Below are 17096 nucleotides of genomic sequence, written 5' to 3' on the forward strand. Positions count from 1 at the left end.
TTTTCTAACCCACAGAGGAACAGAGGCGTATGGCGGAATTAGCCGCATGTGTTGGACGGATGCGTGCCCACGTCATCGGGCTGCTGGTGGTCCTTGACCATATGTCGGTCCTCCTTCGGAACTAGTTTTAGGATTTTTTTGTAAAAAAGTTTTATAAATTAAAAATGTAAACTTAACGTTCTGGAGGGTATTCAATTAGGTGCGAATTGCAAGTACGCTTCGACAAATTATTGTACTCGCCATGTTCGCCTCCTAAAAATGCGACATTTTTTTTTTTTATTCGCCTAATTCAATTTCCCATAAATTCGCCTATGTCGAATGCGAAATCAACAGCGTTTGGCGAGGGCGGGAATTGTATCATTTCTCTCCACAGGGAGAATTTGGCGCTCTCTTCGCCAGTATTTAAGCGAATTCGAGGTGCGTCAGTCTCTGCAGTAGGAGATGACAACTCAGCAGCAATCCAGCTCTCCGGCATCCGATGAAGATGAGGATTACCATCCTCCTCCTCCGGACCAAGAGAAGAGGAAGAAACAGCAGTTTCTAGGTACAGGTGAGTGGATTGTTACTGGTTTTAATTGCTGGTGTAATGCAATATATGACTTACTTGTGTTTCTAGCATGTTTAAGGTTGTGTTCATCCTGCTTTATTTTGTTTGTTTATTTTTGCAATGGGAATCCAAAAGTGTATTTTTGTTTTGTTTTAGGTTATCTTGTCTGTCTGTTTTGCTGGGAGCCACATGTGTGATGTGTGTTAGTTACTTAGATAGATATACCAGTGGTGTAATAGGGCTGATCCTAGTCCTGTATTATGCTGCACAGGAAATGTTTTTTCCTATTATTGTATTCTAATGTAGCACTGTTTATAAAGTCAAATGGCTGATCCTCGTGCTGTATGGTGTGTATGACATTGTGTGGATGAAGGAGTGGGGTGCCACACTATGGAAATGTGCTTTCTGCCCTTTCAGAATAGGGCAGGGCGTGGCAGCTAGATAGATATATTCAGTGGTGTAATAGGGCTGATCCTAGTCCTGTATTATGCTGCACAGGAAATGTTTTTTCCTATTATTGTATTCTAATGTAGCACTGTTTATAAAGTCAAATGGCTGATCCTCGTGCTGTATGGTGTGTATGACATTGTGGATGAAGGAGTGGGGTGCCACACTATGGAAATGTGCTTTCTGCCCTTTCAAAATAGGGCAGGGCGTGGCAGCTAGATAGATATATTCAGTGGTGTAATAGGGCTGATCCTAGTCCTGTATTATGCTGCACAGGAAATGGTTTTTCCTATTATTGTATTCTAATGTAGCACTGTTTATAAAGTCAAATGGCTGATCCTCGTGCTGTATGGTGTGTATGACATTGTGGATGAAGGAGTGGGGTGCCACACTATGGGAATGTGCTTTCTGCCCTTTCAAAATAGGGCAGGGCGTGGCAGCAGGCAGAAACTGCCTCGTTGGAAAGGCCACATATGGTCAGACGGTTGATCCTAGTGCTTCATTACCAGTGTTCTCCCCCGAAAATTTTGGCAGCCGTGTGGTATGAAGAAGTAGCCAGGTGGGGCCTTCAAAATTAAAAAATTTTTTAAAACCTGACATGATTATGCAGTGTCCCCTGTAGTTATGCCCATATGCAGTGCTCCCAGTAGTTTTCCCTTTTTTGCATTTCCTCCTGTAGTTTTGTTTTGACCCTATGCAGTCCGCCCACACTGGCCCGATTATGCAGTGTCCCTAGACTGGCCCCATTATAAGTCTTGCCCCTTATGCAGTGCCTCCAGACCTAAACGGGTGCACTACTGTGGGGACTACTGCAGGAGGCAATGCATAGGAGGGACTCCTACTGTGGGCACTGCATAGTGGGGACCACTACTGGGGACTACTACTGGGGGCAATGCATATGCAGACTACTATTGTGGGCACTGCATATGGGGGAACGATATAAACAGCTTAAAGAATGCTAAAGGATTTTGAAAGGAAGTTTCCTCACGCAATATTGAACTGTCTAGAATGATTTATAAGTTTGTGTGGGAATTTTTTACGGTTCAAATTTAGCACGAGGTCGAGGTGCCTTTGGGGCTGGGTAAATATATATTATTCCCATTGTATGTTAACAAAAAATGTAGCTACATGAATGATTTTGTCAATGGATTTTTTTTTTAAACTAATATTCCAAAAATAGTGTTGCTTTCTGTTTTTGAAATGTGGATTAAAAATAAAATTTTTCTTTGAATATATATATATATATATATATATATATATATATATCATGGGCATATAAATATATATCCATATAAAAAATATATATCCATATACATATGCAGCTGCCAGGCTGGTGTAGCATCATGCGGCCTGGCAAGGGGCTGGTGGCGGAGCCGTCATTGGTGGATGATGGTTTAGGTCTCCACTAAGGATTGGGGGAGTTTCCCCCATCGGCCATATAAGTTAAATTCAGTCACACTACTGTGCTATGTACAATATAACCCTCTTTTTCAAGCCACCAGCATTGCCACAAAGACAGATCTGTCTTTGTGGCTATGCTGGTAGCTTGAAAAAGTGGGTTACACCTCGAAACGTCGCCCTGTGGCATCATTGAATATAGCACTTTGTAAGAGGAATATATTAATATATATATCTATACGTGTATACAAAAGATGGCACTCACCAGTAGAATTGCAGGTTATTTTATTCCATTAGACAGACAGTAGGCTAACGTACAGGCATTGACGTTTTGGTCCCCTAATGGACCTTTTTCAAGCAGGCAAGCCTCAAGTTTCAGAGTGAGAACCAGATACAGTTCATTCCATGGGGAACTGTTTCTGGTTATCACTTTGAAACTTAAGGCTTGACTGCTTGAAAAAGGTCTGTTAGGGGACCAAAACGCCGCCGCCTCTACATTAGCCTACTGTCTGTCTAATGTAATAAAATAAGCTGCAATTCTACTGGTAAGTGCCATCTTTTCTAAACACGTATCTTCGCTTTTGAACCCTGGACCCAGGAGACACAGCTGGTGTGCACCCCAATGATGTGGCAGCAAAGTATCAGATGTGTGTGTTGAACATTGGATAAATATATATATATATATATATAATATATATATATATATATATAGATCGAAATAGATATATATTTATACACATATATATATATATATATATATATATATATATATATATATATATACATGTATATTCTTATATAATTAAATAAATAAAAATGTATTAATTTCAAATTTATTTTTAAAGGTTCCAGACAAAAGAAAACCAAAATACAAGAAGACAAAGATGATGATGGCAATTGTTCGGATGGAGAAGATGGGTCTCTTCCTAGGAATATCCAGTTCAGTTTTAAAGAGAGTGATTTACTTGTTACGATGGTACTAGAATCATACCACAGTCTCTTTGGTAAAAGAGCACAAAGTACCCCAGGAAGACGTAAAACTGCAATATGGCAAAATATAGCAGACCAAATTAGTTCTATTGCTGTGCAACCACGCACGATAAAGCATTGTAAAAAGCGATTTCATGACTGCAAACGTAGTGCAAAGAAAAAAATGGCCAAACTTTCAAATCACCAACGTGGAACCGGTGGTGGGCCACCATTAAATTTAATCTTTAATGTTTGGGAAGAGAAATTAAGGAAACATCTTTCTCCGGTCCTGGTTGAGGGAGTACTTGGAAGTATTGATACGACAAACCAATCATCCATTCCATTGGAAGGTATTGAAGCTTGTGTATATATATTTATATCACTTTATTTTTTAAAGATATGTATGTAAATGTTGTTTTATTTATTTTTTGGTGGGCCAGTTGTCCAAACATTACGTAAACAAACACAGATCCAGATGCAAGATGATGCACAACCAGCCACCACATCTACAGGGATTGTTTCTGGAGGTACTAAAAGAGTGATAGCAGGTATGTATTTTGGACAGTATAATTAAAATGTGTATTGTCAAAAAACAGATTATATTTTTTATTTTCATTTGTAAAAAGGTAAAAAACCAAATTCTCAAGCCTCCCGAAAAGAAAGAACTCCAGGTGGAAAAATTTCATCTGACAAAGGATTGAAAAGGGTTTTAAACGATAATCCTGTAGTGACATTAACAAATGGATCTTTGCCCCAAACGGCTATTTCATCTTTACCCATTTCAACGCCTGAAGTCATACAATCTGGAGAAAATATAAATTCCTCCACTGAATCAAATAATTCAAAAAGACAACGTATGTATAAAATTTTTATGGGTTTGCTTAGGTCAGGTATACGTTATTTTGAACCAAATATATAAATTTTCATAGGTCAGGAATTGCAAATTGAAGTTGACTCCCCTGAAAATCTTTTTGACCGTTTTACAATTTCTTCACCATGTAAGTGTATTAATTTTTTTTTTTTTTAAATATATATTTGATACTATTATAAGATTTGTCATAATAAAATTTAAACATTATAGATCTGGAGAATACTGAAACGGAGATATGCGAAGCCAATAATAGAGCACAAGAAAGTATGTTTTTTTTCTGCTAATTTGTTTTTGGGTAAAATTTTAGTTCATTGAAATGTTGTTAATGTAAAAACTTTTTAATTTCAACAGGTTCAAAAAATATGATTATGCAGAGGGATGAACAAAGACCTATAACTCCAATTATTCCTGACGTTGGAGATGTTGGAGATATTTCACCTGGTATGTGAAGGTTGAATGTTGAATAATGCACTATGCTAATAAATGTGTTTTACAATAAAAAAATTTATTTATATTTCTATAAAGATTCGGATATTGAAGTGGGATCCTTGACATTTTCACCAGCTTCTGTTACTCCAGGTAGTTAGTTATTTTTGTTTGTTAGGCAAATTTTGAAAATGTAGATAATATTTCATTCAATATAGTTTACTTTTTCTAGGGTCTATTCTTGCTTTTAAAATTCTGGCAAAAGCTTTTAGAAATCTAATGGTAAGGTCTACCCCTGCAGATAGACCACAAGCATCGGGTGAAAAAACACAGGTTGAGACTCCATTTGATGCAATCACAGATTTTGCCAAGTCTATGAATGATCAACAAGAAGATCATCGTCTCCGAGTTGAGGGTGATTTACAAGTTATAACTGAAGCATTAATCCAGGTTAAAGATGCTTTGAAAAGCATTAGTCGAGTACATTATGAAGAAATCCATACTTCACATACACAAATAGATCAGCATCATAGAGAATCCCTACAAGTAGCAAGTGCAATTAATAGTGAACTTTCAAAAATGTCAAAGACCTTTGAGAAAATTTCAGAACAACAAGAGGTTCTGTCTTCTGCTTTATTAGTTATGTCATCTGGAATTAAATTCTTAATGGAGGAGCAGATTGTCCGTCGAAACACACCAATAAGTAGTTATGTTCCGGATTTTTCAAGCTCATTATTGAGAACACCAGTCATGAGGCAGGATTATTTTTCGCAAAATCTATCTGAATTATTTCCATCCAACAGATTTGACCATGTTGTTGGTCCACCGAATATTCTCAACCCAGGTCAAATCCTAACCAATCTTCCAAATCAAATCCAAACAGGTTCATTGTTGAAAACTCCTGGGCTGGATGAGTCAACTTCCATAACACGGAGACGTCTTCTCCCGGAAAATGAATCGATTGTTGAATCCGAAGTAATACCTGCTACGATGCCTTTTGCCTAATTTGGATGTAAGGTATATATTAAAAAACTATTTATTAGCGTTAATTATACAGTTAAAAATCCATGTTTAGAAAAGAAATTACTGTTTTCATTTATATTTATTTAAATAACAGATTATCTTAATTATTGGACATATGAGACATAGAACATATGGGGATGCAGTAGGGTAGCCGACAGAGGGAATCCCAAACGCCGCCTTCCCAACCGTCTAATCCTGGCGAGGCAGTGTTCTCCTCGGGTTGTTTTCTGCGGATGCCTCGCCCGGCAGAAACAGCCTACCACCTGCCACTTTCCCCCGCCGACCACCGCTGTAGAAGCTTGGCCTCTGAAGTGACCAGAGGCTAAAGAAGCCTCTGATCATTGCAGAGGCAAGCGTTCCCAGTGAGGCACTGCACGAGGGAAGTCACCGTGACATCAGGAGCCTGCCACGCACGCTTGCTGGACCTAGTTAGATCCAGTCAGAGCAAGGCAGTGGCAGTAGGATCGCGAGTGTCGAGCAAGTAAAGGTAAGTGTTGGGCTGGGGGCACTGTCTAATGAGCACTATTAAAGCCTGGGGGCACTGCATAAGGGGACAGGCTGGGGCCACTACATAGGGACAGTAATTCAGCCAGGGGGCACAGCCTAATGGAGTTTTTTTACATGACAGCCTAGTGGGGTATCAGCCTGAGACCTATGAGGCTGGATTTGTTATTGGCTCACGCATAATTGCTAAGGACCACTCCGCCACTTTCGTTCAGCTGTTTGCCAAACATGTATATATGAAATTTTCTTAACATTTATGCAAGTTAATTCTAATCATTTACTACTTCAACAGTGAAATAATGTTAATAGGAGTAAAATTAGTGTTTGTGAGTTTGGCAAAATGAATTGTTTTTAAATTATAAATTTTTCCATTGTCTTATAGGTTTCAAATGTTCCAGTTAAAAAGAAGATGGGAAAGTTGTTTTTTTTGAATGCAAGAAAACACAACGTAAAAAGTTTTACATGTTTAAAAATAAAAAATTAAACCAATAAAAAATGATTATATAAATATGTAACAAATTATTGGTAACAAAACATTACCGGTATTAAAAGATTTCTGTTTAAATCAGATTTTTGAAAAAATTAAAAATTGAAAATGTTCTGACATTGGTTTTATTTTAAAACATTTCAAAATTTATTTTTTAAAATATTCTTAAATACTTTTATGGGGATGGCTAGCACATGGCCCCGCTGCTCAGCTGTCCATTGGAGATCCCAGAGGATGGGGCTGATCTGCATCCTGGGTGTCCAAAAAAGGTCCGGTCAACTTCCCTAAGAGGGAGAGAAGAAGAAAGGTGATTAGCATGAGCAGGTTTTCAAGCAGTCAGCTCTGCTCCAGGGAAAAGTTTATACTCAGGAGGGGAGGGAAAGACACAGTTTACATGACACCAGCAATGAGGTTTGTTGATACTTACATGCTTTTTTGGGGATGGCTAGCACATCGCCCCGCTGCTCAGCTGTCCATTGGAGATCCCGGAGGATGGGGCTGATCTGCATCCTGGGTGTCCAAAAAAGGTCCGGTCAACTTCCCTAAGAGGGAGAGAAGAAGAAAGGTGATTAGCATGAGCAGGTTTTCAAGCAGTCAGCTCTGCTCCAGGGAAAAGTTTATACTCAGGAGGGGAGGGAAAGACACAGTTTACATGACACCAGCAATGAGGTTTGTTGATACTTACATGCTTTTCTGGGGATGGCTAGCACATCGCCCCGCTGCTCAGCTGTCCATTGGAGATCCCGGAGGTTAAGGGATTTGCTTATGCAGGAACAATTACTAATGTTTACACTGAAAAATAAAAACTAGACAACTAATACTATAAAAACCAAACATATAACAATGAAAAACTGATCCAACTTGACCAAAACACTTGTAACACATGTAACACTTATCTAAAATGGTGTTTACACTATAGGAATACTTAAACTGTTCCAGTAGAGGCCAAAACTTCAACTATTGGTGATTCAAGGTTGATGTTCTATTGAAAGGAAAATAAAAAAAACATGAAAAACAAATCTGGGAAATGGGTTTAACATCGATTAATTGTTCTAAAAACTTACATTGAAAAAATGATGCTATCAGATCACGGCGAGTGCTTTGCCCAAGGCCAGCATCATCAACCACTGTAGGAGACAGGTCAGAATCGAGACTGATCAATGGATCAATCTCGGCCTCCAAACGGTTTGCAATACAAATATTATGTAAAATTGTACAAGCAATAATTATATTGCAAACCTTTGTTGGCGAATACAGCAACACACCCCCTGACCTGTCAAGACAGCGAAAGCGGGTTTTAAGCAGACCAAAGGAGCGTTCTATCACTCCCCTAGTCCTAATGTGAGCTGCCTGAAACCTGTATTCTGCAGGGGTGTCAGGATTAGCCAGTGGAGTTAGCAGCCAGGGAAAACTTCCATATCCTTGATCGCCTAAAATAAAAAATATATATATTTTTAACTTTGAAAAGAATAATAAAAAATATTAAAAGTTTAATAAATTATTTACTTACCAATCAGCCATCCATGAGGCATCTGTTGTTGTTGAAACATCTCAAATAGGCTAGATTGCTGCAAAATAAAGGAATCATGAGAAGCCCCTGGCATGCCAGCAAACACCTGCATGAAACGCATTTTTGAATCACAAATCATTTGTACATTTAGAGAATGGAAAGATTTTCGATTCCGAAAAATCTCTTCCATTTGGCGGGGGGCCATGAGAGCAATATGGGTGCAATCTATTGCACCCAAAACATTGGGGATTCGTCCCACGGCAAAAAAACCCGCCTTCACAGCATTCCATTCATGTTCGGTCTGAGGTAAATGTACAAACTCAGAAACATGTTTCCGCATTGCCAGAAGGACCTGTGACAAACAGCGAGAAAAAGTGGCTTGTGAAAAGCCAGCAATTATCGCCAGAGTCGGTTGGAATGTTCCCGATGCCAAAAAATGGAGTGTGGCTAGCAGTTTTGCCAAGCCTGGAACTGCTCTGTTCATAGGAACACGCGGTTCAAGATCCTTCTCCAGCAGATCATACAGCTGGTAAATGGCAGCAGAGGAGAGGCGATAACATTTTATCACCTCATCCTCTCGAATCCCATCCAACAACCGTCTTTGTCTATATAGACGTGGCCTTGGGATTCTCGCAACACCCGAGGAAGATGGAGTACTTTCAGATGCACCTGCAGAAATACCCACATTCACAGCTGATTCATCAGGAGTGGCTGCAATACTCATCTGCGCCCTAAACTGCAGCCTACTTGCTTGAACACATGCTGCAAACATGAATTCCCACACTTGAGCCGGAAAGCGCTCCATTTTAAAAAAAGTTAATTTCTATATGATAATAATCAATCAAATTATAAGGATACTATTATCTGTGTCAGGTGTCTTCCTTCTTCTCCAGATTCAGGTGCGTAGTTCCTTGACAGGTAATAATATTCTCTCTCCAGCTCCTCCACCTGCTGCTGCTGCTGCTGATGCTGGAAAGAGTGATTAAAAAATACCTGGTCAATTTCTAACTTTGGAATGAACCAACTGTAATGGACTGAACCATTATTGTAACAAGCCAATAGATCATTTTAAAAATATATAATCAACACCATTTAAAACAAATAATGCTTGGGAAAGCATATTTGCTGTTACACACTTATTTTACCTGAAAAATATGTAATTTTAAACCATTTGATTTAAAACTCTCACACCCAAGAGGTGCGGACAGTTTTTTGCGAATTCATGGCAAAATTCGCTTTTATTTTGGCGAATGATATACGCATATTTGTAATTGAATAGCAACGTTCGACTTTCACAATTCAAAAGTGGATAGATTAGTATTTTAGGTGAACTGTAGATTTTCACAATATTCGCAAGTTAAATTGAATTTGGCGAAAGTGTATTCGCTGGCGAAAATTTCGAAAATAACACATTCGACACTCATTCGCACCTAATTGAATACCCCTCTCTGTCTCATTCCTTGTTTCCAAATCAGAGATTGTTTACACTGACATAAGTAGACTCTTCCAGCAAGGATTTGCAATTATTGTCACTAAGATTGTGTGTTGTATTTTGTAGGAAAACAGGCACAAGAAACACCTAACAGTAACAATCTGATTGGCCTTTTTTGGTGTTGTACAAATTATATATTACTACATTTTACAGGTTCCTATTTGGGGGGCAACCTGCTTAGGCCGATATTACGAAGCCAACTGATTGTACAGGATTCCTTTGGGTGTTGGTTTGGACCCAGAAAACATCTTACATTTTAGCTCAACTTGCGTCATTACAGGCTTACCCCTTAGGCAAATTTAACGTGGGTGAACCTGGTTACACTTGCTTGTAATGGTCAAAAAAAGGTACAAAATTACACTCTCAAAACATTTATTCACAACATGACTAAAATAACAAAGTGTTCACTCACAAACAATACACACAGTGATAATCATAAATACAACCCATACAACAACCTTTTAAAATAAAATAAAAAAATCAAGAACTGGTTGACGAAGGACCATGCCAACATGATTCCACAAATGTGGCGTTGCAATATGGGTTCCATAATATATTTCCAAAGTGTCCCCATGAAGGTTTTTTTAGGGTAGCAGGAAGTAGTCATCGTTGGAATCCCAAAGATTATGAAAACAAACAAGATGGAGAAAAAAACACAAAATAATTAGATGTTCTCAAACAATCCTTACCACAATGTGTCTAAACACTGTTGTGTTGCCAATAATTACCTAAAATATCTGGCCACCACATCATCGCGTATGGCCCCCCCACATACTGACCTCCGACCAACCTCGGGGGGGCCATCCTCAGGTAAGGCATCCTCTGGCTGCATTGGGACACCACTCCTTATGGCGATGTTGTGAAATATCCCACACAGGTCCACAATTTTAGAAACCATATCCGGCAAATACATGAGCTCGCCACCAGAGCGGTGGAGGCATCTGAATCGGCCTTTTAAAAGGCCGATTCAGCGCTCCACCACTTGCCTGGTGGCTGTAAGTGTGGCATTAAAATTACTTTGTGGCCCTGGTGTGGGAGCCAAATAAGGAGTGAGCAGCCAGGGCGTGCAAGGGTAGCCACTGTCTCCTGTGAAAAATAAGTGACAACATCAGGATCACTGTGTATCAAGCTTAACATTGTTATGTACTAAAGGTCTCCACTTACCCAGAAGCCACGCATCACCAGCTTGTAGGTTGTTTAATTTTTGCCATATCCCTGATTGCCGGATGACGAATGAGTCATGTGCACTTCCGGGTAATTTTGCATTCAGGGACAGGATCTGGAGGGAGGCATCACATACCACCATTACATTCAGGGAGTGATAGTGTTTACGGTTGCGAAATATGGCTTCCAGCCGTGCTGGAGGCTGAAGTGGTATGTGAGTACCATCCACAACCCCTATGATGTGTGGGAAGCCAGCTATTTGGTAAAAATTGGCCTTGGCCACACTAAGGGCACCCATATCCAAAGGCATTTTATGGAGGTGCTTGAAAAGTGCCTCCATCACTGCCCTCAGGATCCGGCAAAAGGAGGATTGGGAGATGCCCGCCATTATTCCCACCGTTGTTTGAAACGATCCTGAGGCACAGAAATGTAACCGCCATAAATTGCGTAAGTGGTGGTATTGCTGTAGGACTGTCAATTTGCCGCTCAAGATCACTCTCTATTAATGAGAGAGTGTCTATGATGATTTTGGGAGGAAGACGGTAGCGTCTTAACACCTCATCATCGGGCATTCCAAAAAGGGCGACACGTGTTCGATATATCTGGGGACTTGCCCGCCTACGATGCCTACGCCTGGGACGAGATTGAGGTTGGTCGGCTTCCGGGAGCATGGCCAGAACAATCCGACCAAGATCAACCTGAAATGGTAAGATTTGAATGTAAGGCTTTTTTCCCCCCCAAAAAAAAGATTTTTACTTAGCTTGATGATACAATCCATTGATGCTTACATGCCGGGGTATTGTCATGATTGGGCCAAACTCTAAATAATCACAATATAAAGATGCAACAATTTAGGGTGGGCATTTAGGAATCTAAATTGGGTGCAAGACAAAACATAAAAGGGGAGAAACACACATTTGGCCAAATAGCAAAACGACAGTGCGCAGACTACCTCAAATTGGGCCAAAATGTAATCAACAAATGCTAAAGGGAAAACACAACCAATTTAACGGGTCTAAATAAGCATTTAAAAATGCGCTAATTAGTTTGCAAATACCAGTCACAATAGAAACAGTTAAAAATGCGCTAATTAGTTTGCAAATACCAGTCACAATAGAAACAGTTAAAAATGCGCTAATTAGTTCGCAAATACCAGTCACAATAGAAACAGTTAAAAATGCGCTAATTAGTTCGCAAATACCAGTCACTATAGAAACAGTTAAAAATGCGCTAATTAGTTTGCAAATACCAGTCACAATAGAAACAGTTAAAAATGCGCTAATTAGTTCGCAAATACCAGTCACAATAGAAATAGTTAAAAATGCGCTAATTAGTTCGTAAATACCAGTCACAATAGAAACAGTTAAAAATGCGCTAATTAGTTCGCAAATACAAGTACAAAAATACGCAGATAGAAAAACACGAATTATTTGAAACATTTCTGACTAATAAAACCAAAGGTTAAAAGTGTAAGGTCAAACAAAGTTGCGTAAATACAAACATGAACATTTAATAACCAAGTGAAAAAATAAACTTACCAATATATAATATATAAGTCTCCGGATCAAAAGGTCGTTGGGGCAGAGCCAAAAAAAACCTAACAAAGGGGAAATTTGCAAAAATTAACGAGCCAAAATTCAGGAAAAGAAGGAGACACAAATTGATCAAAAGTTAAACGGCCAAAAACTTACCAAATAAATACACGCCAAAAAAAAAACCACCAGAAAAAAAGCGAACGGAAAAAAAATAATGAAAAAGACCAAACAAAAACAACTCCCACCAACGCCAAATCCAAAACCCGCCAACAATCAACTCCGACCAACGTAACCTCCAACAATCAACAAACGCCACCTCGACTCGAGACGCCCCAAGCCATAAATAGTGTTTAGTTTCCCGCACAAATTAAGGAGGGATCATAGTAACGCACAATCAATGATGTGGCCGAAAAATAAGGACGCATGTATAAATACGTCACGAGCAACAAAAAAGTTCTGGTGTATTTCTTGTTTGGAGATAAGACATGGCTACAGACCAGGGAAACAATGGGCAACAGTCTGGCGGTAAGTATTTCAGGCATTTGTAAACAATGATTAATTTGAAACATAATATAGTGCAAGTTGTGAAGCTTACAATTCTCAACATTTAAACAAATAGGTGAAGAGGATGACATGGAAGAGGCTGCTGGGCCCAGTATTCCGGCAAAGCTGGCAAAAAGAAAAGGCAGCCACAAACACAAGAAAGGAGATGGAGGTTTTGGTTCAGAAGTGTGTGGACATCCTGCCACAGGCAGACAGGAATATGAGTGCAAGCCAGAAGTGGAGAATGTGGGAGGAGGTAGCCGTTGCTGTCAATAGGGTGGGTGATTATGTCCGTCTAGCCCGGGATGTCAAACGGCGGTAAGTAAAAACTTGACCCCCCCTAAAACCAAAACCCATTTAAAACAAAAGGATAATGGTTCCAATTTCACCCACAGATGGGCCGACTTCAAATATCGCCTGAAGCAAAAACTGGCGGACAGGGCTAGGCATGCAAGGGGGACAGGTGGGGGTCCCACCTCTGTGTCATTGGAGTTGAATGATTTAGAAGAGCTGGCACAGGGGTGTGTGCAGGCTGTGGAGGTGTTTGGCGTGTCCAACATGGATACGGACATGCCAGACTTTGCGGCTCCTCATGTTGTCCAAGGTAAATATTGTGATGTCACCAACTCTGAAATGTTATTGTGCCAATATGTAGATTCTAATGTGACTCTTTTCTCATTTTTCCAACAGAGACACAGGCGGATGAGTCTGCTCCAGAGGGGAGCCTTGGCCGCCGAATTTCTGCTGGCTCTGCAGGGGAGGAACCAGTACATCCGGCTAAGGACCCTGCAGAAGCCAGTCCAGGGCAATCCCCCTCGCAGGCAGTGTCCCTCCTCACAGAACTCAATTTTAAATTGGATTTCCATACGGAGATTCTGCAGAGGATGGACGCCAGTCTGGTACGGGTGGCTGAGGCCCTGGAGTAAAATGCTGCGGCCAACGTGAACATTGGTCAGGCCCTGGCGGAAAATACCAGGGCCAACATCCGCATCGCCAATGCCCTGGAGCAGCTCGTTCGCCAGCACATGGTGGAGCCGACCTCCCTTCCTGCCGGAACATCAGGATCCTCCACCTCTGGCACAACATCAGCCAATCCTCCAAATGTGCCTAGCCCTGTGCCTAGTCCAGAGGCCACAACATCTGCCTCTGGACAGGCCAGCCCGATGACATCCCGGACCCGGTCTGGCGCCCTCCCTCCCCCTGCCAAACGAGGGAAAAAACGTTGACAGCACTGGCTACTTTTCCCACACTCCTTCTGTGCTTGCCCCATATTCCTTTCTGGCCAAAACTTCCCTCTCCTTTCTTGTGAATTGTTTTTAATTTTTAGCTTTACGTTTCCATAACTTTTATGTTTGCACAATTATTAAATTTTTTGGAATGAACACTGCAAAAAATGTTTGGGGAAAAAATGTGCATGAAATTGTTTTTATTTTCCAATAAATTTGAAAAAAATGTACGACATTGTATTCTGACATTATTGTAGAAATGGTTTACATTTAATCCTGGCCCACAAGGCAAAAACGCGCACCACCAACATTTTACCAGAGAAAAAAAAAGGGCTCTTTAAGGAACGTTTTTAAATTAACATAAGGATGCAAATTCACCAGCCAAAAGCAAAATGGCCAAAAACACACAAACATGATGACAATAGGCCAAAAACCAAATATCAACCCAAAAAAACCCCCCCACAAATGTACGCTAATTGATTGTGTAATCCTGACATTAGCAGCTATGATTTCCACCTGCGTACGGTTTTGTGCTAACCCTAAAAACTGATTTCAAAACACATTCCAAGCCGGTTTTCAATACAACACTAATTGATTTTCTGACAAGCCGTGATTAATCGATGCAACATCGTGGAGTGCCGGGACGGAGGAGAAGGCCATCGCCAATGTGGTCGAGTAATCCAGACCCTAAGCTGTGCGAGCATTTTGAACGGAAAGAGGATCATCCAGTGACGTATGAGTTGGTACGAACACATTTGACGTTCGCATCTGATAATGTATGTACGCCCCAAAAACGCCTCGCCACGCCTGCGTTTTTCCATCTCCACCCCGTCAACGCCCAAAAACGCCCTGTTCTGTCAATCACATTTGACATGTCACTTCCTGTACGCTATTTGACGAACGAGACAAAAAAACCTCGCAATCTGCCGTACGCACATGCGCAGTGTTACACTGACGCATGCGCGCTTTCTCAACATCGGAACGCAACGAGCGTACTGCTGTTAACGAACGGCTCTGAATCAGGCCCTATGATCGTTGGTGGTGCTCCCAAAGCCCAATATGTACACACTAAGCAGTATAGAAGAAAAAAGTAGGGCTATGGTCTGGGGCACTCTTACTAACAAATAATTAAATTGATTTAAGACATAACTTTTATTAGCAACAATAAAATAAAGTACCATATAGTTCATTCAAAATCAGATGGTATAATTCCATCATCAAAGTCAAAATTCACAATCATAATAAATTCTGAAGGCGAATTGTAAATATGTACACAATCAAAAACTGGATGTATTGGACTGGTAATACAAATTTACTAAGCTGTAAATATTAATATTGTCTGGCCTTGTGCAAAAAACAGTCCCAGATGTATGTTTTACTACACACCTGGTATTCCCTGGAGGTCACCTTCCAAGTACTAATCAAGCCAATTACAGTTTAGCTTCCAAGATCAGACGAGATTGGGCAATCAAGTAATGTATGGCTGTAGGTAATATTGGGAAAATTGCACAATTCCAGGTCAGAACAATATATATGTAGGACTAGTATCAATAGTCCATTTGTTTGCAAAATAACCAAAATCAAAGAAAGAATGCACAAGCAGACTATTTGTATCACATGTCTACATAATATGTCAAAAAGTGTTAGCAAAGTTAAATACACAATAATTATGCTATTTAAGCCCCCTTAATCAATAAGGAGGCAGAGCATATGTATTATACATTCATTGAAAGCCACACAAAAAAGGCATATTAGATTGGTTATACAGATTAGCATAAAGTAAATTGTATTAACATTATCTATCAAGCTAGGAGCACTATTGTATATACCAAAGTAAGAATATAAGTCAACATCTGACAATAATGATTGGTATACCTAGCACACATGACACAGCAATCTAACACCATCAAAATTGAAGCACTTCCTGTCACTGAATAAAGTAAGGTTGGCAAAAAAATCCAATTAAATACTAATAGCTAGTCAGCAGAAATCACTGTAAAAATCACTGCATATATATATATATACACACACACACACACATATCTGGACACAAAAGTCCTATATATAGCGTGAATCAATCAACTGGATGGTAAAATGAAATATCTATATCCAGAACTGGACACAAAAGTCCTATATAAAGCGTGAATCAATCAACTGGATGGTAAAATGAAATCCACTGATAAAAAATAATTTATAAATCAAGATAATTGTTTCAGGTGAAAAAGTTAAAAACAAATGGTACATAAGTATCTCTACACTTAAAAAGTGAGAGAGACCATGAAAAACCAGTGCTGCTATAGCTCACTGGGAAAACAGTATTTAGTAAGTAAGTCACACCTAATCGGCAAAATCGCCAGTGTGACAATAACAGAGACAGGGTGCATATGTATAAAAAAATATATAATATAGATGATAATCAAAGTAGACAATGGATCTCTATTATATGTGTCCACATGCTGAAATAGGAGTATGGTGAGCAGACAGCGCTATAAGATCACACATAAACCAAGCATTGTGCAGTAAATCAAATGTTGTGAAACAGAGATCCTGCTGTGTAGTAGTGCAAATACAATACCACTCCCGCATCCAAGGTCCAGAGAGATCCAACCCATATGCTGGCTGGATATCTGCAGAGTGTATATATCTGAGAGGACACGCATTTCGCCCGGCTGAGGGCTTGTTCACCCGAGGGCTTGTCCTTAGTATGCTTCAGATGGTCACACCACTGCCCTTGCAGCTCTTCTGAGCATCCTGAGGATGCTTCGGGCATTGCTGTGATCACCGCCGATTGTGGCCCCGCCCTAGTGTGCCGTCACACACAGAGGGGACGTGGCCTGCACCAGGCCCGCGAATAATGTTATATATATCAAAATGACCCTCGGCAGAAAAAATGTTCCCCACCCCTGCACTAGAAGAATGCATATTGCGGAAGCTGCAGCCAAACGCAGTCAGGC

At 40.1% G+C, this 17096-nt stretch overlaps 1 protein-coding gene and 1 long non-coding RNA gene across 2 annotated transcripts; one reads left to right on the plus strand and one right to left on the minus strand.

Annotated features, from left to right (window-relative positions):
- Window positions 1–350: 350 nt before the first annotated feature.
- On the plus strand, window positions 351–5514 carry LOC148508214 (uncharacterized). Its single transcript, XM_088444867.1, has 10 exons — window positions 351–550; window positions 3238–3711; window positions 3802–3909; window positions 3988–4215; window positions 4291–4359; window positions 4443–4496; window positions 4584–4673; window positions 4758–4811; window positions 4891–5361; window positions 5462–5514. The coding sequence occupies exons 1-10, from the start codon at window positions 442–444 to the stop codon at window positions 5512–5514; spliced, it is 1710 nt and encodes a 569-aa protein (XP_088300993.1). The 5' UTR covers window positions 351–441.
- An 18-nt stretch (window positions 5515–5532) lies between these two features.
- On the minus strand, window positions 5533–7483 carry LOC148508215 (uncharacterized). Its single transcript, XR_015869615.1, has 4 exons — window positions 7358–7483; window positions 7100–7214; window positions 6846–6956; window positions 5533–5659 (listed from the first exon to the last, which is right to left on the minus strand). It is a non-coding gene; the product is annotated as an uncharacterized LOC148508215 (long non-coding RNA).
- Window positions 7484–17096: the final 9613 nt, after the last annotated feature.

This window comes from Taudactylus pleione, unplaced genomic scaffold, assembly GCF_031769625.1.
Source record: "Taudactylus pleione unplaced genomic scaffold, aTauple2 ptg000373l, whole genome shotgun sequence".
Lineage (NCBI taxonomy): Eukaryota > Metazoa > Chordata > Amphibia > Anura > Myobatrachidae > Taudactylus > Taudactylus pleione.